This window comes from Coloeus monedula (genome assembly GCF_965178545.1).
Source record: "Coloeus monedula genome assembly, chromosome: 2".
NCBI classification, from domain to species: domain Eukaryota; kingdom Metazoa; phylum Chordata; class Aves; order Passeriformes; family Corvidae; genus Coloeus; species Coloeus monedula.
The window spans coordinates 12,118,447-12,140,865 of record NC_138782.1 but is presented as its reverse complement, the minus strand read 5'-3'; the positions used below and the strand labels follow the sequence as shown (position 1 = coordinate 12,140,865).

At 52.5% G+C, this 22,419-nt stretch overlaps 2 protein-coding genes across 7 annotated transcripts in view; both read right to left on the bottom strand.

The window, feature by feature from the left end:
* Positions 1 to 1,797: 1,797 nt before the first annotated feature.
* Positions 1,798 to 4,257, bottom strand: GINS1 (GINS complex subunit 1; the record flags this gene model as incomplete). Its single annotated transcript, XM_082302311.1, has 7 exons — positions 1,798 to 2,297; positions 2,556 to 2,630; positions 3,015 to 3,131; positions 3,315 to 3,405; positions 3,693 to 3,788; positions 3,896 to 3,960; positions 4,183 to 4,257. 7 exons carry the CDS (start codon positions 4,255 to 4,257, stop codon positions 2,229 to 2,231), a joined length of 588 nt encoding a protein of 195 aa, XP_082158437.1. The 3' UTR covers positions 1,798 to 2,228.
* A 13,176-nt stretch (positions 4,258 to 17,433) lies between these two features.
* The window catches only part of SLC8A1 (solute carrier family 8 member A1), a gene marked incomplete at its 3' end in the record, with an annotated part of 99,834 nt that continues 94,848 nt past the window's right edge, over positions 17,434 to 22,419 (bottom strand). For all 6 annotated transcript variants that reach the window (XM_082276828.1, XM_082276829.1, XM_082276831.1 and 3 more), the window contains 2 exons: positions 19,926 to 20,201; positions 17,434 to 17,810 (listed from right to left, as the gene is read on the bottom strand). In XM_082276828.1, the coding sequence (XP_082132954.1) occupies positions 17,434 to 17,810; positions 19,926 to 20,201 (653 nt within the window). The remainder of the gene's footprint in view (positions 17,811 to 19,925; positions 20,202 to 22,419) is intronic.

Here is a 22,419-nt window from a genome sequence, read left to right as displayed (position 1 = left end):
AGAGGGGAGGCCAATGGCTTATTTTTATAGAAAACATTGCTGGAAAATCTGTGCCTTAAGACTGGTTGGGTGCAGACCTAGGGAGGGTTGTACATCTGTCCCACTGCTCTTTGTGTCCTGCACCTCTGATGATCCCCCCCTGCTCTGTGTCAAGGAGTGTGAGGGTCCATGAACAGGGCCCTGGGGAAGTGTACAGTGCAGGGTTGCCAGAGGCCAGGAGAGTGCTGGGACAAGCCAAAGATAGGCTTTCTTGCCCACTGCAGGAGGAACACGAGCATCTGCTGCAGGCAGCTGTGGAGCAGGCAGAGGGGCTGGAACACAGTCTGAGGAATGCTGAAGCTGTGCTGGCAGAGAGGGCAGCTCAGCTCAGAGATGCCCAGGTGAGTGCAAGAGGGGCCAGTGCTGTGTGTCCCTGCCTGTCTGATAACCCTGCATGGGATGCTGAACCTGAAGCCTCCTGTTCCTGCTGTAGGCCCAACTCTCCAGGAACAAACTATTGACTGAAGAGCTCCGTGGAGAGAACAGGAGGTTTGCAATGGCCCTGCAGGCTGCTGAGCTGAAGCAGAAGAGCATGCAGGAGAAGAACCAGCTGTTGGAGGAGCAAGCCTCAGCTCTGAAGCAGCTTATTGGAAAAATCACACCAGCATCTCTGAGTGGATGATGGGACATCTGCAGTGGCAGCCCCTGGTCCTGGCTGGGGTTGGTCAGGTGCAGAATGGGAGGTATGGCTGGGTTGGGAAATCAGTCTTGTCCTCTCTGGTCTTGCCAGGATTTTCCTGTGCAGAAAATAGCAAATGGGGAGCCCAGAGTCCTTTAAGGAAATTGGTCCTGTGGATAGCTGAGTTTTCCAACTGAAAGCAGGAGCTTTGGTGCCTTTCTCAGTGGCAGTGTGCTGTTAGGTCAGATCTGTCTCAGGGCAGCCATCTCACAGGATTTTCTTTGGCACAGTGTTTGGTGGTGATGCAGGTGCTCCCTCTCTGCAGAAGGTTGATATTGGAGCCACAGTTACATCTCAAAAGCCAGGGCAGATGGGCTTGCAGGTCCCTGTGCTTGGCTCACTCCGAGCAGGAAAGCTGAGTTGTGGCATAAAGATGTTTGTAATGTTACAGCACCTCCTGCCATCCCCAGTCTGCTCTGTATTTCAGTAACCTTGCCCAACTGCTGCTGAACATCTATTCCTGACAGCTCCTCCTATAGCCTGAGCATGGGATCCAAAGCCAACCAGATTGTTGCCTCTGCAGTGAGCAGGACAGAGCAATGCTGTAGTGCCCCAGGCATTTATCCTGTTCCTGCATTCTTCCCTGTTTGCTTTTTCAGGTCCAGTCTGAGATGGGGGCTAAGCAAACCTCTAGTCTTACTTAGGGCTAATGTTTTTCCAAGTGTTCTCTCAGACACTGTGCAACAGCAAACAGCTCCAGTAGGAGAACCAGACAGGGAAAGCAGTTCTTCAGCCTTGTTCTGGTTTTGTGCTAACTGCAATCCTTAAAATCCTCTGCTCCCTTTCCCACCCCTACTCCAAATAGCCCCTAGGCCCTGCCAGACCAGTGCTCTGGGATAAGAGATTCTTCAGAGGAACAGAGGCACAGCCAAGCATACTGGGAAAAACCCAGGCCCATGGCCCAGACTGCAGTGATCATTCACACAGCGCCTCAAGAAACAACATTTATGGGTCTCTGATGGGGGACAAGGCTTCATGTCTAATCCTTGTGCAGCCTTATCTGACACTTGGAGGAGCAGTTCTACTGAGGCACTTAAATAACCATCACACTGCAGGGTCAGGATGGCTTTGGCTGGAGAGCTGGATCAGAGTGCTGAATGAACACCACATTAACTCTTAAAACCCAAGAGACTGAGGCTGAAGCAGTTCTTTATTTTGCAACCATGGAGCTTTCCTGGCTTCTAGAGCCCAGCCAGTCGGTATCTTACTCCCACATGCACAGTGTGAACGAAGAACTACTCCAAACAAAAATGCACTTACAAACCCTGGTTGTAGCTGTGGGGCCTGGATAAAGCCCCCCCACTATCCTGGATTCCCAGGATTGCTACATTACCAGTATGCACCCTTTGCTCATGAAGAGCTGTGGTTTTAAGGCATCAAAGGCTGTTAGGAAGAGTGGCGGGGTGCCACTGCAGAAATACTGATGTGTCTGAAGTCCTGCACACACCAGAGCTCAGTCCCCATCGTGGGCAGGCCACCAAGCAAGAGTTGTCCCTCCTGTCCTGCACACTTAGGACAGGACGTGCTCCAGGACTCCTTGTCTGATCAACTGCTCGCATTTCCAGCGGGGTAAAAAGTGCTGCACAGAAACACAGAAAAGCCCTCCTTGAAGTTGTTGGATTTGTTGCTGCACACAACCAGCTCTGTTTGCTGTGCTGTATTTCCAGTGCCTCATGGTACCAGATCAGGCAGAGCTGCAGTCTGGACCATGCAGACAGCACGTGCAAGAAGCTGTGTATGCAGGGACTGGGACATGCTGCAAGGCCAGGATAAGCAGGGGGATGTCATGGGAGTGAAAGGGAAGGAAGAGAACAGACCACACTCCTGTCACAGGTACCTGGCTGTTCTTTTTCAGCAGGATGGTAGTGCCATCATCGATCTCAAACTCCCCGTGATCTCTTAAACACCGCACCTGCAAAGTGGAAACACAGCTCTGTAAGAGTCCATTGAAAAAACCAACCACCCCCCTTGCTAACAGTCCTCAGCACAGGAACATGGTTTCTAGTTGGTCTAATTAGTTAAGCTTCTGCAGAAAGCTGCAAAAACCTCTTCCTGGATAGTTCACCTCACCACAAACTCCCTGCAGACTAGAAATGCCACCTTTCAATGTACTATGTGCCCTCAGTACAAGGAGTAAAATGCTGGCAGGCAGAGTAAAACACAGAAACCTGTGAAAACTTTGGAACTCTGAAAGGCTTTGCTTGATGAACTGAATTGGGACGGGGATGAAATGCTTGAAAAGAGATGGTCAAGAAAAGGTTTATTCACAGATAGAAACCAGAAATCTTACACTTACTTCAATGTACAAGCTTTTAGGAGGTTTAATGTCCTGTGTGAGATCCAGCCCCTCCTCTCCTCCTACTGACCTCATGTAGGTAGCCAGAGACTTTTTGTACCGATTGAACCACTCCACCTGTGGACATTAACAGGGTTGTACCCACAAATGATGAACACACACAAATAAGTGTTTACAGAAAAACATGTTAAATGTCATGTTTATAGTGGGGGGAAGACTACCCTGTTTTGATTGTACTAAATAATCCTCCAGGAGGAATAAATGGAAAGAGGGGAAGAGTTTGAAACAAGGCTGACTCACTTCCTCAGCCGACATGTGGAACTGGATGGTGTTGGGCAGAACGCTGCCATACTCCCACCTCAGTGCTCGGATCCGCAGCAACCGGTCGTACCTAGGGGAAGAAATGGGGCAAACCCAGCATCTCCGCTGAGGTGAGTGCTGGCAAAATCCCCAGGCAACACTGACACCTAGTAATCTAAACTTTTAAAGAACAGGAGGAAGCAGAGCCTTCTCTTTGTGGTGATATCAGCAATGAACACAAGGAGAACCAGCTCCACAGCTGCCTTGCTGCTCGTGGAAAAGCCACCTGCCCCGGCCGAGTCCCAACACCCTGTCCCTGGAGACCCTGTGCCGGCAGGGATGAACCAAAGGACGGCGGCCACCCCCCGTGACACTCACAGGTAGGCCAGGAGGCAGCGCTGGTTCCGGAGCAGGCAGCAGTGCCGGAACCGGATGAGGAAAATCAGGTCCGTCCGTCCCGACTTCGCTTCGGACCTGGGAGATGTGGGGAAGGAGAAAGAGGAGTAGGAGGAGGGCTGCGGGCCGGGGAGCAGCACCACCCGTGCTCTGCGGGACGCGCCGGGACCAGGCGCCCAACTCACACGTCCGCCTGGTTCCGCTCGTAGAGCGCCCGCATCTCCTCCAGCGCCTGCCGCAGCTCCTCCGTCTGCAACAGCGGACACAGTCAGCGAGAGCGGGCCGCCGGCGGGGCCCGCCCGGTGTTCCCGGAGCCCCCCGCTCACCCGGAAGGGCGGGAGGTGCCCGCCGGCCGGGCCCACCCCGGTGTTCCCGGTATTCCCGGAGCCCCCCGCTCACCCGGAAGGGCGGGAGGTGCCCGCCGGCCGGGCCCACCCCGGTGTTCCCGGTGTTCCCGGAGCCCCCCGCTCACCCGGAAGGGCGGGAGGTGCCCGCCGGCGGTGCGGTGCAGCTCCCGCACCAGCTCCATGCCCCGCTCCGCCGCCATCGCGCCGGCCGCGCGCGCGGGAAACCCGCCCGCGCACCGGCCAATGGCGGTAGGGGCGGTGCCGACCGCAGCCAATGGGGGGCGAGGGGCGGGGCTTGGAGGCGGAACGCGTCTCCCGCGGCCCCGCCCCCGCCGTTACCTGCGCTGAGTTGTGCCGGTCTCGACGGCCGTGGGTGACAGCGCTGCGGCTTTCGGGCGCCGCTGGTGACACTCTTGGGGTCACGCTGAGAGCCCCCGAGCGGCTGAAGCTAAAATTAGAATTTCTACCGCACACTTGCCTCTAGCAAGCCTGTTTCCCCCAGTCCTCTGGATCGTTTGCGGGGTGCCGCACCGCACTGCCGCTGGCAGCCTCCACCCCGTGCTACCCCCGCCCTTCCCATTGCATTTTCCCCCTTTGGCAGCCTTCAAACCCGAAGCATGCCAGCACTAAAGGGAGAAAAAGGAAAAAAAAAAAGGATACGTTTGTGGATGGGATGGGAATTTTTTTAGCACTAGAAGCTCCGGAAAGAAATTCAATAGCCCAGGACCACAGCTTGTCCTGCTCCAGGAGCTCTTTTCTGTGGCCGTGTGTTTCTCACGGTTACTAGACATAAAAAATGAGCAGCGTTTCGTGTGCAACTGCAGCCCGGATTGGAAGAGTGGGGAGAGCACGGTGGGGCTCTCACAGCACGGCTGAGACACCTCGGCGTGGTTCGTGTGCCCGAGACATTTCTGCTGCTCGTGTTCAGGACGATGCGGCAGCTGCGCAGCTGAGCAGGGACCGTGTCTGAGTCTGGCAGGAGTGTTTTAACGATCCCAACAACTGTTTAATTTGGGATTTTAGGCATGGGGGCGGAAATGTCCAGAAATGCTCCAGTCGTCTGCCAGCTGGAGATGGGCTTCTGCGGGTCTGTTCCCCAGCCCGAGCTGTTTCCTGGCCGCACTGTGCTGCTGCCAGTTGTGTCTGCAGAGACTCCCACCCCTCCCTGCCTCCCACCCAGCCTGGGGCACGGCAGAGGTGCGGGGCCTGAGGAAGGCGCTGTGAGGTGCCGGGTCCCCAGAGCGCTGTCGCTGCAGGAGCGTCACGTCTGGCTTGTCATTAATCATCGCGTTCTGCAGTGATAATGGCCCATCCGAGCCAGGAGAGATAATAGCAATAAACAGACATCCCGAATGCCAACTGTCGCTGCTGAAAATTGGTTGTTGCCTCTTGCCGAGGGATAGAAATGTAGCTGAGCCTTGATTGAAAATTGCCGGGGAAGCTGCCTTATCTTACTGCTTTGCCAGATTAAAAAAGCCTCATACATAAGAATAGACCAAATGAATGAAGAATTTACAAACATCTATATTTTGTGTTAGGAATTGTGTTAAAATTAGGAAAACAGCTGAAGACACTGATTTATACAACTGTGACTATTTCAGGCAATGAAGGTTTACATATCACAGTTTAACAAGATAAAAGATCTCCCACAAAATACATAGATGACAGACAACTCATCTGAATTTGACATAACACAGCATCAAGTACACATGTAATGTGATGAACAGTGCCAGGTCATTCCCCAGTTAGGTAACATACAACCTCTTGAATAAGGCAATTCAAATATAACTCTTAATTCAAATCACAACATACCCAGGCAGCATGCAGGGAAAAGTAATTTATTTTGTATATTGGAATGACACAACTTGCAACATGTTTCCATTTTATGTAGTTAGAGCAACAGGATATAAACCATTCAAATTATATATATATATATATTTATATATATCTCAAGTCAACAGTTGTCTTTACTGGAATAAAGATTATCTGTTTTTGGTAAAAATAAAACTATTTGAATTCACTAATTAACAAAATGCACAGTGATCAGAAACCCAATTCTTCTCACCATTGTCTTCCCTGGCTTGCTTGCGGTTCCCTGTGACGCAGCAGCTGCGCAGCCCCGGATTCAGAGAGCTCTTGCACAGAGGAACAAAGATTCCCTGGCACGTGGTTCCCACGGCTGCAGAGTGTGCCACCCACACCCCACGGACAGCAGTTCTCCCATCACACCCGTCACACCTTATGGCTTGGAAACTGCTTTTCCCATCTCCATTCCCAATAAAACACACACGTGCCTGACCTAGGGGGAGTCAAAAGTTGAATTGCTTGTGGAAACACATTCACTGGAACAGGGCTTTTATTTCCTTTTTTAACCAGTTAATTCGTCCAGACCTTTATGACCAAGACATTCAAAAAACTGTGAATCTGCTCAGAAGGGAAAAAAGTCTGAGCCAAAAATCTCTTTGAAGTGGTGGAGCCTAACAGACATGGCTGAGGATTTATTTCCACCGCAGCAGACCTGGGGATCACAGAGGATAATGAAGGCTTTCCCTAGTATTGAAAAGTTCTTTCAAAAGGGAGAAATGAAGAAGGGAAAGAAGATTATTCTCTATAACAAAAAAAAAAAAAAAAAAAAAAAGGTAATTTCTAAAAGACTTGTCTAGGCAGCTTCTCCATGCTAAAAGGCTCTACTTCCCCCTGTTTTAACTGGATACCTGCAGGGACGGATCCTCTTGCTAAAGTATCGTGTCCCCTGGTGGCTGGGTGTCCCCTGCCCTGCCCCCGTGTGAGGAAGGGGACAGATCTGGATGCCAGCAGGATTCCCTGTGCCACTGCTTCAGGGCTGCTGGCAGGTGCGTGGAGGGAATGGCTGAAGCCCCTCAAAGCTGTGGGTGAGGGCTCCCCATGTGCCACAGGGCCTATTAAGGACTAATAAATAAATCATGCCCATAAATTATGAAGAGGCTAAGATTGGATGCAAGGGGATCCAAATGCCCCAAGCCTGGGGATGGGATTCTCGAGAGATTTCTCTCCTTTGGGTAAGCTACACAGCAGCCACAGCAGCAGCAGCCAAGGTCTTCCTGCTGGACAGCTGTCCTAGGGTTCAAAACCCATCTGTCAGCCAGAGGAACTACGGGAGAAACCGATTTTCAGAGTGATTGTTACCGGATCCTGTTTATCACCTTTGCAAAGTTGTCTCGTGCCTCCTTGCTACTCTATTTACTGCTCTAGTAAAAAAATCATTGGAATATTTCTTTGCCCTTAAAGATACAAAAAAAAAAAAACCAAAAAAAAAAAAAAAACCAAAACAAACTTCAAAAGATATGGGGAGAAAAGTTCTTTCACAATGACATTCAGAGCAAAAAGAGAGAAACGACATCTTACAGATCATTAGAGAGCTATCTTTGGCAGAATATTTCAAATAAATTATTTTTACAAAGATTTTCTGCAGTCATATATTTATTTTGAATAGTTCACTTTCAGCTATAGGGTTCACTACTCTCTATTGATAGGAAAACACCACAAATATAAAAATATATGAGCTCAGCACAACTTTTAGGCTACCACGACTGTGTCCAATAGTTTCAAAAGTTGTAGATTGATACCACGGAAAATATGAAACAGGTTTTCTAACAGCGTGTGTCGGGTTAGAAGGGCACAGCTCATGACTGCTGTAAAACACACCAAGGAGGGCAGCTGGGATTGGCGTGGGAAGGAGCTGGAGAAGCCGGATGCTCGGAGCCAGTCTCTGCTGTCACCAGCCGTCTTCCCACAGGGAATTGTCTCTCTCGGACCCCTAAGGCTTAGAGATGTCGTGCTGGGTGGTGGCTGAGGGGTATCCTCCCTGGGGAGCAGGTGGCTGACGCCGGGCGTGCTGCGCTGAGAGTTCCCGATGGATCCGGCCGTGCACGGCCCCGTGCTGTGCCCCGGGAGGGAGGTCGAGCGCGGCCGCTCTTGCTCCCAAAGCCGCCCCCTTTCACCTTCGTGTGGGGAGAAGCACCGAGGGAGCCGCAGGCTTTGTCCTTGCACCTTGGCCAGATCCTGCCCCAGACCGTGTCCAGGGCCCAGCAGGATGGTGACTCTGCTGGGACCCCCGCGCCCGAGCCGTGGTGGCCCAACAAGGGGCCTTGCCTGGTCCCAATCTCCCCCTGCAGGAGGTGCCACCGAGTCCACCGAACATTTAGATTTACATATTTTGCTTTGTTTATACAGCATGTACAGAATATACAGCATCGGACAATTATTTCCCAGTAGACTGGAAGTGTCTCCCAAGATGACCTCTTTTATCAACAAATATATATATAAATTGACAGTAATAAAAGAGTCGTACCAACAAATATTATGGCTTTTCAAATAGTGTAGCTGCATTGTGCCATTGAATTTGTGAGGAACTGTGACAGAGACAGAGAGACTGGGGGGCTCCAGCTGCTGAGCCCACGGGCGACCCTCAGCTTGGGGCACAAGGGCTCTGCATTGCTGGGGCAGTGCCAGCTCACGGCGCCAAGCACGGCGCAGGTGGCAGAGGGAAGGTGGAGTTGAATTTATGACCCATGCTCTGGTTTCTGTCTCCAGGCAAACCAGTTCTCCTGCAAACTCTCAGCCCAGCTTTGAAATAATTTGGCTCTGTCCAGCTGGGGTCTGCCTGCCCTGTCCCTGGTGGGGGGACCAGGGGGCTGGTTGGGCTGTCAGAGATCTCTCTCTCTCTCTCTGTCAAGGTTTGCACAAGATGTCTGTCTGCCCTAGAGCGCCTTGTGGCTGTTGGGGGGACACACACAGGGTGATGGGTGACAGGATGACTGTGGCAGGTGGCTTTGGGTGCGTCAGGAAGGGTGATTGCAGCCTCCTCCCTGCCTGCCTGCCCCGTGCTGCTCTCGGGGCCACGGGGAGCTCCCCTCGGGCTGCTCAGCAGGGGCGCATTGGTGGCTGTCAGAGATTGGTGGCTTTCAGAGGAGACCAGGAAAGTGAGAGCCATTCTTTCTGCAGCACATCCAAAATTCCAGAGGACAACTTGCCTTGGTAGTGCTGTCCCCAGCCACCACCCTGGCATGGGGTGCCCATGAGGAGAGTCACCACACGCCTGCTGCCTGCCTCCCCTCATGGGCTGCATCCAGCCACCAGCTGTCCCCCTCACTTCTCAGGCCCAGCGAGCCAGTTTGAGCTCTCTCCCACCTGCATCCTGCTGTTCCAGGGGACCCTTGGTGTGGGGAGTGTCCAGCAACCCCGGGACAGGCTGTGCAGGCAGCTCCCTGCCCGAGTGTCCCTCCACTCCTGAGTGGGACAGTGTGAGAAGCTGCTGACAAGAATTACTGCCAAGAAAAGATGTGTTTCTTTCTGAGATGGTTACTCTAGAAGGAGGAGCAGTTGTCCAAGTGTGTGGAAATTACTTTTGAGAACTGGAGTGGTCACTCAAGCATCAAGATAATTGGGCCACTTCATTACAGTGGAAAATAAGTGATGGATCTAAATTACTGCTACTATCATTTTTTTTTACTAATTCCCATCTCATTTATCTCTCCTCTGAAATACTATGGCCACTCCCTGCAGGTCTCTCTGGCTTATGCTCCCACAAGCAAGCCTGGGGAGCCCAGGTGTCTCCTTTGGCTGTGCCTGCAGGATGCTGAGCCACGAGCGGCCCCTCCCTCATGGCAGCGATGTGGGGAGCAGCGTGGAGTGAGCACCATGGGGAACCTGCTTGCCTTTGAGGTGGGTGAGGTTTCCCAAGGACTGCTGTGCTCCTGGAAGTCTGACTGCTTTTTGCTGGGGGTATCCTGTGGGCTTGTATTTGGGGTGGGAGGTAGAATGTCGTCTGTCTACTCCACGTCCTCTTCTCGCTTGATTAGCGGTGACATTCACAAGAGGTGAACACCAGGTGTGCCAGAGACCTCTCCGGATAGCCTGGAGGCAGCAGTAGGGATAAAGATGCCCATCTCTGCTGAGTGGTCTTCAGGAAGTTCATGATTTGGATTTTACAACCTCATGCCAGGTCTACTTGGCACAGAGACCCAGGATACAAAGACTGCATTTTACAAAACCCTGTGTTTTGTGGGTTTTGCCAGCATGGCTGTGTGTCTTACAGCAGGAGCTAGAAATTGTAGGAGAATTCACCACCTTCTGCCCTTCATCCACAAATAAAACTGCTGGATTGCTGAGCAATGTCCTCAACAGGTAGTCTTGAGAGCTGGACTGTGTGCAGAGCTGTGCCTCCTAATGCTTAATGCATTATGGAAAAAAGAAGTAGGACAAGTATTGTCAGGGAAAAAATAAATAACATTTTCTTCCTTGCTAACGCAGTGCCTGTAATGTAAGAGGTATTATTGCCATCTTTTGCTGTCTGGAGCTGCAGAGAGCAGAGCATGTTTTCTGATTAAGAGCAAGACAAGCAGGGCTCCTGCAAGGCTCCCTGCATGGGCACATTTTTCTCAAGAGCTCGCAAGATGAAGGAGGCAACATGGGGCAAGTGAACGAAGACACAAACAGGCACCAGTCCGTTCTCCTTTGAGCAGGGGGAGTTCAGCCAAGGGGCAGCTCATCACAGCCCACGCTGCAAGGAAAGGCCAGGGCAGTGCCCAGGGCTGTAGCTGGAGGCAAAGGGCAAGGGAGGCATCTCAGCGTTACACAGAACAAGGAGAAATCCGCTTGTGCACCTCCCTACATCCCTGGGAATCACAAAGCCACTCGTTTGCAAAACCTTTCATTAATGTTCCCAAATAAGCTCTGGGACATGTTTGCACCACTGGGATTCAACCTTGCCCACGCCAGCGCAGCAATTTTACAGGGACTTAGAAATTCTGCACGTTTCCAAGTATCTCTGCAAAGAAGCTCATCTGCCAGAATCTCACACTTCTGCGAGCGAGGAGCCTGCCAGGGCCTGTGGGCTGGGGCAGAGGGGGACACACTCTTGGGGATGGCAGTGCCATGGACATGGCAATTTCCATCAGGCAAACAGAGCAAGGCTGTGCTCCATGCAGGTCTCATCCTGGCATCTGCAAAGAGACTCCTCTGGGCTGGAAATAATGGACGAGAAATAAATCCCACCTCAACAAAGAGGTCGGGAGGTGCAGGGAGAGAGCTCTGTGGCAGTCTCCCATGTCCTGCAAGGGTTTAGGAGCTCTAAGTGTGGATAAGCATCCCAAGCCATTGCAACTTGCGCTACTTAAACTCTGCCCATTTTAAGCAAGGGCAGGAAAGTCTTGAACCCCCAGCTACAGCAAATCAGCTTGTTTTGGAAATGTAGAGGCACGTTTGGGTTGGGGGGTGGAGTTGGAGCATCTGTAGGACTCAATAATGGAAGTTCCACAAAAAATGTTTAATCTGCCACAGACTCATGAGCAAGGGACAGTGGCACAATAAAAACTGTGCCTGCAGGTAGTGACTGTGCCTGTGCCTGGGTGATGAATGGGAGGGGCTCAGCATGCCGGGGTTTTTGTGGAAGTTTGCCTGCTCCTTGGTTTGTAGGGGCTCAAGTCCAGCCTTGAGATACAGACAGCGAGGCTGAGCTAACAAGAATAATTTTTCGGTGCAGTGAGAAAAGGAAAGTGTCCCACACAGGAATGCCCCAGCTGTGGGGCAGGAGGGACAGAGAATGCTTCTCTGCAGGGAGCTTGGGAGAAGATGGCATGTGAAAAGGCTTCACAGGGGAGGCAAGCACAGAGCAAGCCCCAGGCTGGACTGTCACTGTGCATAGACAGTGATTTTGGGACCTCGGGATGGCTCGAGGCAGAACCTGGAGGACCCCAGCACCAGGTGGGGTCACTAATGGTGCATCACTAATGGTCCTTCCCATTGCCACCTGAACTGGGGTGGGGCTGCACACAGGGAGGAGCAGAAAGCTTTCCTGGTACAGTACAACAGGCTGAGGGCCGCTCTGAATCAAAGGAGATAAAAATATTGTCCGGGATTGGTGCCTCTGGACAGCCAAAAAGCTGTCCAGGGGCCAAAAAAGGAGGCTGTGCTATACCTGTGCAGAAATTGAGGTGCATGTCCACGCCCATGGCAGCCAGGGCAGGGGACATGCTGTGGCAGTGCTTGAGACAAGGTTTCCAGATCTGGGTGGCACCCCATGGCACTTGTCCCTTCCTGGTGCCCTCCAATGCTGGGCATCCCACCCAGCTCCAGCAGTGCTCCACAGCACCTGCTTTGCGAACAGTGGGTGCCCCAGTGCTCTCTTCCACACTTCTAATGAGGGCAGCCCCAAGCTGGCATTCCCTTTGGGAAAGGGGAAGGAGCCAAGGGAGGGTGCAGAAACTGCAGGAGAAGGGGGTGAACCACCCTGGGGGCACTGGGTCCCAGGGGCAGGACTGGCTGTTCTCAAGATGCTCCAGAGAGAGAGCAAGACCCTGTGGAGACTCCTTGGATGCTCTCAGGGACGTACCACAAGCAGAAAATCCTGCTAATAGCAGCAAGCTCCTGCCTATCTTTGCTGATAACAGCTCCTACTTGGCCAGGCAGGCCCCTTTCCCTCAAAGTGTCCCTTCCCTCTGTGTGAGGGGTGCTGCTGGCTGGCAAGAGGTTCTTGGCACCTCCAGTTCCAACAGCAGAAAGGCTCAAGTCCTTAAAAGGTGAGGAATCTCACTGTATTTATTGTCCCTTGGTGCTTTTTGCAAGAATACGGACGCCTCTGGATGCTTTCCTGCGCGAGTCAATTTTTTACAAGATAAACAGGCTTTTCCACAGCTGTGCTGAGCATGTGTAGAGGCGTCAGTAGTTGGTCACTGCATGCTCAGAGAGGCCAGAGAGGTTCCTGGTGCTCTGCAAACACATTTCTCCAGATGGGCTTGGGTGCCAAAGCCTACAGAAAATAATGCAGGGCTTTGTCTTGGAATTAGAGCATCCAGCGTTAAGTTTTCTGTCACTTTCCGGCTATGCCCAGCTCTGTCCCTCCAGGGACGCAGCTGAACCTCCTCCTGCGTTATGTATATGGCCACCAACGCCGACGATTCTTACCCGAGAATTTAAAAATAGCTGTAACAATAACACAGGGGCTCTGGTTCTCCAGTCCCTGCCCGTAGCAGAAATAGTGCAGCGAGTTCACAGCCAGGCTCGTGACCACGGCGGCCTCAAGGCCTCCCTTCTCCCCTCTGTCCTGTCAGGGAGCAGGGATGAAGATGCACTAATGACTCTTGCGATCACCCCTCGCCCCAGAGGCATCACAGGCTGCCTGGAGCGGGGTGGCACAGGGGCAGGAGCCTTGTTGGGTTGGAGATGAGGGAGTCACACCTTGGGATGGAGCTGTTCCTGGGCTGCCCTGGCACGGGCGGTGGTTTGGGTGGGCCCAGCCATGAGGCACTGCAGAGCTGCGGCTCTTTCCTGGTTTGCGCCTTCTCCGAGCGTTCAGGTTGTGACGGGGATTCGCCTCCACTCCCGCTGAGCCCTGACGAGCTGGGAATATGGTTTGTCCAAGATGGTTAGCGCTGTCACTAGTGTGTTCCTTCTGCTTGTCCTCAAGTGCTTGGCAGTGGCCTGTGGAGTCATTTGGGTGCCTGTCTCTGAATGGCCTTTGCACATGGACACGTGGTGCATCCTTTTCCATGGAAAGGTTTGCTTTTGGCTGGTGGGGTGATGAGAGGGGATGAGAGCAAATGAGGCAGATGGATGGAGGCCGAGGGTTTAAACTGCTGCTTCTGGCAACATCCATAAACCCAGGCCTTTATCTGAGATGCTCGATGTTCTGCCCATGTGAGGCAGGGTGGGGAGGCTGGATGAGGAAGAGGTGGGAGAGTTCAGGCATGAGACAGGGGATCCAGGGAGCTGAGCTGTGACAAGGCGTGACTGTGCTGGGGACTGTGCTTCCTCCTGCTGCACCCCAGCACTGCCAGCCAGTGCCAGCGTCTCCTGGGGGAGGGCAGTTCTCTTCTCCCTTTGGAGAGTGTGGTTTAAGGAGGAGACTGTGCACAAGAGCAGGCCTGGTACCCTCGGGAACGCTGGGGCACCCTTGGGAACATGGGGGCTTGGTGCTCCCCCTTGCTGCTCCCCCATGACCTCTCCATGAGCCACTGGGCACGCAACACATCACGCAGTGCACAGCCTTGTTAGAGATGCCCAAAAGCACACAGTGGGCAGAGAGCAACTGCATCAACAGGGCTGGTGTTTAGCCTGTGATTTAAGCCTCGTCCTAAGCAAGCACTGCTTGCTTTTCCCTTTGGAAAGCTCTGTGAGCAGAACAGTTATTCACTGTCTGCTAACCTGAGTGGCTACACAAGTCCCATTTGACTTGTTAATTACTTCAGCCATGGCAATTCATTCTGAAGAAGCAAATGATGAGGGGGAAATACCAAGATCACCTTTCAGCAGATGCAATTACTGGGTCAGAAGAGCTGCTTTGCTTTCACAATCCGCTGTCTGGAAAAGCACACGGACATCGCTGGCCACGCTCTCTGCGGCTTGGGGAGTGTTGAAGGCAGTGCTTGCCTGGGGCCCATCTCCAGAGCTGGTGTTTGAGTTCAGCTGTCAGAGCAGGACCTCCCAAGCGGTGCGGGGAGGGTTTATCTGGGGACAGCTCAACAGATGCTGGATGAAACACAGGGAGGAGCAACATGCCTGGGCATGGGGAAACTTTTCTCCTCCTCAGTGCTGGCTGAGCGGTGTCGAGGCACATGGGTCTGAAACGGCCCACGGCACCTGGACTGGGGCACGGGCAGGCACCTCTGGAGAGCAGCCCAGCCTCGTGGGGTGTCTCAGATCTGCTTTAGCACCCATGGACCCTGTCCTGGTAATGCATCTTCTGCATTCTCCCTCATAGTTAGCTCATGGCTTAACCCAGCACAGGTCACTGTGAGGCTGCAGCAGGAGCAGTTCTATAGAAGACACAAGCAGAAAGAGCTGCTCTGTACCTTGGGGGCACACCCACGGCTCTCCCCAAGCCTAGGGCAAGCCAGCACTGGCCAGAGATGCAGCACAGGAGCAGCTCCTGGCCCCAGGAGGGTGGGTTGCCCTGCAGCTTTGTCCCTGGGTGGTTTCCTGCATCCCCCTGAGCGTGGAGTGGGCTGTGAGCCCCAGCTGCACCGCAGCACGCACCGAGCCTGAGGCACCATGGAGATGGAACGGGAGGAGGGGCATGAGATGGGGCAGGAGCGGCTGTGCCAAGGCACCACTGCCCCTGTCAGTGGCAGAAACACGGTGAAGGCAAGCCAATGAGTCAAGGAGAGATGGGTACAAAGGGGAAACAATTGGACGGGAGAGAAGGGTTTTCCATAGAGAATATGCAGGAGCAGTACTGGATCCATCAGGAGTCATTACAAACTTTATTTCTCTGTGCATTGTGTACCATTGATAAGGATCATCACAATTAGTGGACTCACTGCCTATAGTGGTGGGCAATACACACAAAGAAAAAAAATGAAGCCAAACAGATGAAAATGAAATCATTGTACATAAAGGTAATCACAAACCTGAACAACCTGCACCTGTGTTTGATTTTTCCCCCAAAACAATGAGAAACTAAAAAGAAAAACCCCGAAACAAATCAAAAGTGAAAAAAGGCTCGAGAAGAAAAAAAAAACCCCACAACTTCATATTCCTAGAGAAAACCTTACAGCAGGTTAATTAAAATTTCCACAGATAGTTCAAAATGAGTACAGATACCCCCAGCCAGCTGGTTATGGTACAAGCATCAGACATGGTTTTCAGCTGAGTGGGAAGAGCTCACCACAGACATGCAGGCTGGGAGTTTGCCTGGCTGCAGCATCAGGGAGCCAGGCAAAGGGCATGGGGTGAGAAGATATCTCTCAACACCAGTGCCCAGTGCCTCCCCTGTGCTGTGCCCTGGGGAGCTCTACACCCACATTTCCCTGGCTCGACTCTCTACCCCAGCCTGCACTCCTGGCTACAGGGGAGTGATGCTGAGTTACACCTCCCTGCCTCATCCTGTCCAGTGATTTTGGATTTGGAGAGTGCAAAACACAGCCTTTTCCTGGGGGGATACTTCCTGGTCACACTCAGTGGAGTGGGAGATCTCGTACAGCCCTTCAGCCCTTACCTTGGATTATTCTGCCTCCAAATGGCTGTGGGAAAAGACCAGCTTTGGGGACCGGTCCTGATGGCTTAACACTCAGAAACAGGGGCTGTCACTACACCTCTGGGGATACAGGGAATAGCAGGGGGCCAAGGGCTTTGAGGCAGCCACCGACTCGAAAGGCAGAAGCACGTGAGGTGCTGGGAGTCAGCCAGGCTTGCTCCCCTCAGACTGCTCACCCCACTCGGGCTCCCTGGGACCTCGTGTAAAACCTCCTGTGGACAGAGGAGGCCTTCACACTGGCTTCAGCTCATCAGAGGACCCCATCCACAGAGCTGGGCAGGGCCTGCAGTCTCTGGGGCGCGGGCTTTCCTCTCCTGAAAACCTCCAGCTGCACGGCTGTTATTGCTTCTCACAGACCCATGCCACAAGCAGTAAGTGGGGACAGCTTTCCATCCTTTCTGCCCCCGCTGAGAGGAAACAAACAAACAAACGAGCAAAACCCTATGGCAAAACCGAAGTAACTAAAAATAAATAAAACCCAGTGAAAAGAAAATGCTTGTAATCTGCAATGCTCAACCCACATGGTTGGAAGGACTACTGCTATAGGATGCTATATACAGATAGATTTCATTTCATTCATGCAAATGTTACAAGTACCACGACAGCATGCCCGAGGAGGCGGAGGAGTGGGAGGAAGGCTCCCGCCGCTCCGCGCAGCCTCGGCTTGGAACACCGGACACGAGGCTGCGGCTGTGCACCCCCAGAGCATGGACAGGGAAAGGTGAGGGGCATGTGGGTGGGAAATGCTAGTTGTACACACGCCAAAACGAAACAAAAAAACCAACCCCAAATCAATGACAAAAACGGTTTGTGTTCTATCCTTAGAAAGCTCCCAGCTTCCCCTTGTCTTCAGTTCGGTCTCTTGCTCCTCTCCAACAGGGCCAGAGGGCCTGTTCCCGAGTGGTGAAGGCAGCTGGATGGCGGTGGGAGATCAGAACCCTTGCTTTCCTCTCCTTCCCTTGCCCACTGCTCTGTTTCTCACCAGCTACTCTGGCCTTCCTCACACCGACGCACCCCGGTCGCCATCACATCCGTCCTCCCGGGGGCTGGCGGGTGGGAGTCAGCGACGGGAAGGGGCTCGGTGGCCATCGGCCGCTCCTGTTGGTCGAGTTGCAGAAAGGGCCCTGCCCCTGGCTCCTGGCTGGGGCTGCTGCCTGGGGAGGGGTCCTGCTGGCTTTGGGGTCCTGCCTAGTTCAAAGGATGCTCCAAAGCCGCTTTCCATCAGCAGGTGTGTGAACATGGCAAATCTCTTTTATTCTTTCTCTGTTCATTATACACAGCTTTATATCTATATCTATACCTATATATCACTCTATATAGATATATATAGATATACACATATTTACTATCTCTGATTGTCCCTTTAGAAGCCCTTTATGTGGCAGTAGGCTTCCAGAGATGAGAAGAATATGTACAAGAGCCAGAGGAGGATAAAGAGTGAGGACGTGAGCAGCTTGGAAGTCCGCGGCCCACCCAGCTCACCTCCAATCTCGGGTCTCCGCCGGTAGAGCAGCACTCCCACACTGATAAAAGCAAAAATGGTGAAGAGGGTGACGGAGAAGGCCAGCGTGCCAGGGGAGACTTGGAAGGCTTGTCCGTGCGCCGCGTGGTAGATGGCTGCGATGGACCAGGCCACCCCAATGCCCAGGAAAACATTCACAGCATTGCTCCCGGTGACGTTCCCGATGGAGGCGTCTGCATACTGGTCCTGCGTTGCTGCTACTTTGCTGGCAAATGTGTCTGCAAAGGAAAGATGGGGAGAAACCCTCAGGAAGCACCCAGGAGAAGAGGGCAGTTGGGGACAAATGTCAATGGCAACACCTGGGGAAAGAAAATAATGGGTAAGGGGATAGGGTACAGCCCCTTCTAATGGAACTTCCAAGGAGCCAGGGGACTATCTGGTTCTTCTGGACTATCAGTATCCAGAAATGCACAAGGGGGAAACCTCAATGTTCAGACATACAGGGCTTCCCCCCGTGTGGCCTCTAGCACCTTTTGCCTTCCTGAAGTCCAGTGCCTTGTGCAGACCCTGGCACTTTGGTAAGCCAGCAGTCATCCTCCATCCCTTGGGAAGAAAAACCATGTGGGTGGTGCATGCTTGCCCAGGTGCTCTGCCAGCTTCAATACCAGTGACAAAACCTGGCTGGCCTTTTAAATGGAAAACCTTGTGTCAGGCAGACCAGCATGATGCTGCTCTGCACCACAGGGAAGTGCTGATTTTACATCCAAACCCACTCTGGATCTGCAGGGGGAAGGAAGAGCAGGAGGGATCAGCCCGTGGATTTGTCCAGGTGAGCACTCTCAGCTAACAATGAGAAGATGAGTCCCGAACATATCTGCACTCCCAGATCACCTTGGGCATAGGCAGCCCAGGGTGGCTCAGGAAAAGAAAACAACAAGGTTATATTTCACATTTTTTAATTCTACAGAATTTCCTTTCTGCTCCTCCCCAGCGGGCTCCAAGGTGAGATGGCGAAGTGCAGCCTGGCACAAAGATCCAGTTCCAAAGGACAGGAGGGGATGGGCACATATAAGCACAGCAAGAGGGTCCATTTGCAGCAAAGAAATCAAAAGTCTGCTTTATTTAAAAAAAAAAAGCTGCCATGGAAATGCACCTGATTGCTAAGGGAAGGAAAGGGCCTTGATTATAGTGCAGTAATGGACTTGTGGGACAGTGCTGATGCCTCCATGGCTCCGCAGCTGCCACTGGAGAGAAGGGATGAGTGTGGAAACAACCACATGCACTTCTGCAAGCTTGAGCAGTGATTTCAGTGCAGGGAAGGCCCCTGTCAGTGTTGATTTCTCTGCACTCTCTTCTGGTGCCTGCCCATCTCCTGGAAAGCAGGGGTGGAGGAGCCCAAGCAGCACCCAGCTAACACAGCATGACCTGGGAGCCAACTGAAACAAGAGTAGCCCAATGTATTCTAAAAAAGAACTTCTTCAATGCCACCTTATGTCAGCAAAGGCAGGAGGGAAGATTTTCACTGTCAAAGGTGTGAAGAAGCCCTGCAAACCTTCTGCCTAAAGCCTCTAGTGCCAGAGGTCTAAAAAATGCTCCTTCTTCTGTTCCTTGCCCCAGATCTGTTCTTCCTTTTGGTACTGCTGCTTCTTTTCTTTGCCTTCGGTAGCATTAGGACAATTTCAGGATCTTTGAGCATCTGAGTGCTGATAACCGGAAGTTTGAAGGTGGTGAGGGAATGTGTGACCGATGCAAGGGCTGGTTGAGCTGGGTCAGAGCCCCTTGTCCAGGAACCAGGCTCTGCCTGCCCAGCACAGCCCATGGGAGAAGGTGAGTGAAAGGCACAGGCTCTCTTACACAAGCTGATGAGGGAATCCCCAGAGCTTCACAAGTTGCATTTCAAGCAGCTCCCCCGGCTCAGCAACCTCGCCATGATCCATCTTAACCTGGTCTCACACAAAGGTGTCCATGCTGGAAAGCATGCCCTGAGTATGGACTAGCACTTAACTCACCTGGGAGCAAGGTTAAAGCAGCAGATGCTTAAAGTGCAGGACTGCCAACGCAGGCAGCGTTTTAACCAAAGACCAACTCCGACTCTGAAAGTCGATACCACGGAGGCTGCCCACAGAAATAGATACTTCACAGTCTTTGCAGTGGGAAGGTCCTTGAAATAATTCCCACGGGACTGAATCCACATCGCAGTTCTGCCCTTCCAGCCCATCTGAGACTGAAAACCGATTTCCACATAGAGCTCGAACCTGTGCTCCAGGATCCTGCAGAGCACAGCTCTCCCAGCCCAAACCCAAACCCCAACCCAAACCCCAACCCAAGCCCAAACCCAAGCCCCAGCCTGGGTGGAGATGGACCTTCACAACAAGCCCCGTGGTTGTGCTTACCTGGCACCGATGTCCCCAGTGCGACGAACACGACTGCAGTGACCGAGTCCTTCAAGCCGATGGTGCAGCCAAAGTGGGATGCCAGGTCACCAATGAAAGCTGTCAGGAGGCCAATCATGAGGATGGAGACAACGAAGCAAGCCCAGCCATTCCAGTAGTCTGTCGGGGGCACGAAGGCAAAAAGGACCTTCCAGAAGACAGTCAGAAAGTGCATCACGTAGTCGAAGCAGGAGGGCAGCTTCTCCTCCCCACATTCATCGTCATCGTCATCTTCCCCTGGAGAAAACCAGCAGTGCCTGATCAGACCTGCCCATCTTGGGGAGATTGGGCAAAGCTCCTGTGCATACTGCAGCCCCCAAAATGCTGTGTCTCATGATTTGGGCCCTGCAGGCCTTGACTTCCAAATATCTTGTTTGCTGGGCAACCATCAGAGTGGCTCAATGGCCTTTCCTTGGCCCTTCCCACAGCACAGAGAGACACCCCAGAGGCAATGGTTTAAAAATCCACCTGCACTCCAGAAAGTGCAGAGCCTTGTGCCAGCACCTCCACCTGAGTTTAACCATCAGATGCCTTCTGGGACTCAGCCTCTGCTCAAGACCCCTTGGCCCAGAAGATGTGGGAAATAACCTACCTCGTGCTGGCTGGAGCTGATTCGGGCAGGAGAACCTGCCAAGAACAACTCTTGCCTCATGGAGACTCCCCCAAGGAAGCCCCTTTTGAACTGCTTTGAGCTGCTTTCCACAAGTGCCTCCAATTGCTTCCAGCTCTCTGGAAAGGCAGCTGCTTTTGATGGCTGCTGAGCTGCTCTGGCACTTCACCTTACCTTTGCTGCAAACCAGGATCCAGTCATGGATTTTTGCCTGCCCTAAAGCCTCCCTGGTCAATCACTGCTGGCTGTCCTTCCCTGCTGCACTTCCCTGCCCCTTCACAGGCTTCCCTATGAGCTCTGGTTGCCCGTTCCTTGGTGTCTGGTCTGACCTAGGTAAGTGGGCACTCCCTTTCCTGCTCCAGGCACTGGCACCTCACCTGTCTCTGCAACACCACTTGGCATCCAGCCTACAGGGAGTCCCCACGGTGTGGGGCTGACCCCACCAGAGAACCCACTGGGGCTGGTGACCCCTTGTCTGACTCCTGCAGCTCTAAGGAGCCATCTGGAGAGGCTGCTGGCCAGCCTGTGCCCTGGGCAGGCTGCATGGCAAACGTGGGGCTTCCCCAGCCTGGCACAGCGCACAGTGTCACTGCTGTGGCATAGTCAAAAACTCCTCCTGCTCACACTGGAACCACTCCCAGACTTGAAGGGGAGGTGACATTTTTCCAACTAAGTCAGTGGGAGCCTTCCTGCTGCCCTTAAGGAACAAGGATGAGTTTCTAAGTCACGAATGTTGGGGATTCCAAGGCCACTGCAAGTTGTGTTAAAGACATCCCTTGCACTTTGGTGATTTTCCATGTCCTTGATCCTTTTTTTTTTCCCACCAAGGATGTGGACCACCAGGTCTCCCTGCATGGCTGTTGGAAGAAGCTCCTTACCAATGGGAAGATGCAAGCTTTAGAGCTTCAAACTCACTATGGCAGGAACAGCACCTAATCAGTGTTATTATTTTGGCAGATATAAATACCTATTCTTGTGCATTGTTGTGAAGATAAAGAACAGTTTTCCAGCCTGGAAAGCCTATTCTGACCCGTGTTTTTCCTCAGTGTGCAAAGGCTGCTAATGGCAGGATACACCGTGCTGTGCTCATGCTGTAATTTTTGCAGCAGGTATTTCAATCCTCTGCCAAGCTCGGGGTGCCATCAGGACTGCTATGGACCTAAATCTTTGCAGAGATGATGAAACAGACTGAAAAATGAACAAGAACGACACCGTCATAACACTCATCCAGATCTGCCTATCATTTTGTTAAGCAGCCATGATGTCTCTCTTTTGAAGAGCGGGCCAGATCCTGTGGAGGTGACTTGAAGCACAGAGTGGGGTTGGATGGTGACCCAGGGGGGCACCCAGAAACGGGCCTGCAAGCCCCAGAATGTTTCTGCTGTGGAAGAAACTTTATAGCTTTTGGGTGCAGACTGAAGGAGCCATGAGTGACAGGCTCTGGAATGGCACAGCAAAGTGTGGCACAGCCTTGCCTGCACCTGCACTGCCCTTCCACAGACCTCACCTTCTGCTTCTCCATCCCCCTGCAAACACTGCCCTGAGCTGATCATTGGGTGGGAAATGGGGATTTAATGTTTCTTTTGTCAGCTGGTGATGGGTGACTCTCACCTGGTCTCCACGGTGAGCTTTGGGGGAAAAACTCAAACCCAACCTCCAGTGTTTAAGGCATTTTAACTTGTCTTGCACAAAGCTTGAGGAGCTAAAGTCTGGATATCTCCAGAGCTCAGAGACAAACTGCTGATCCACAACTGCAAGGGACAGCTCATGTCGACCAAAATACATCCCATTTATTAAATGCTTGTTAATCATCTGTTAGCACTGATCATGGCTATATATTCAAGA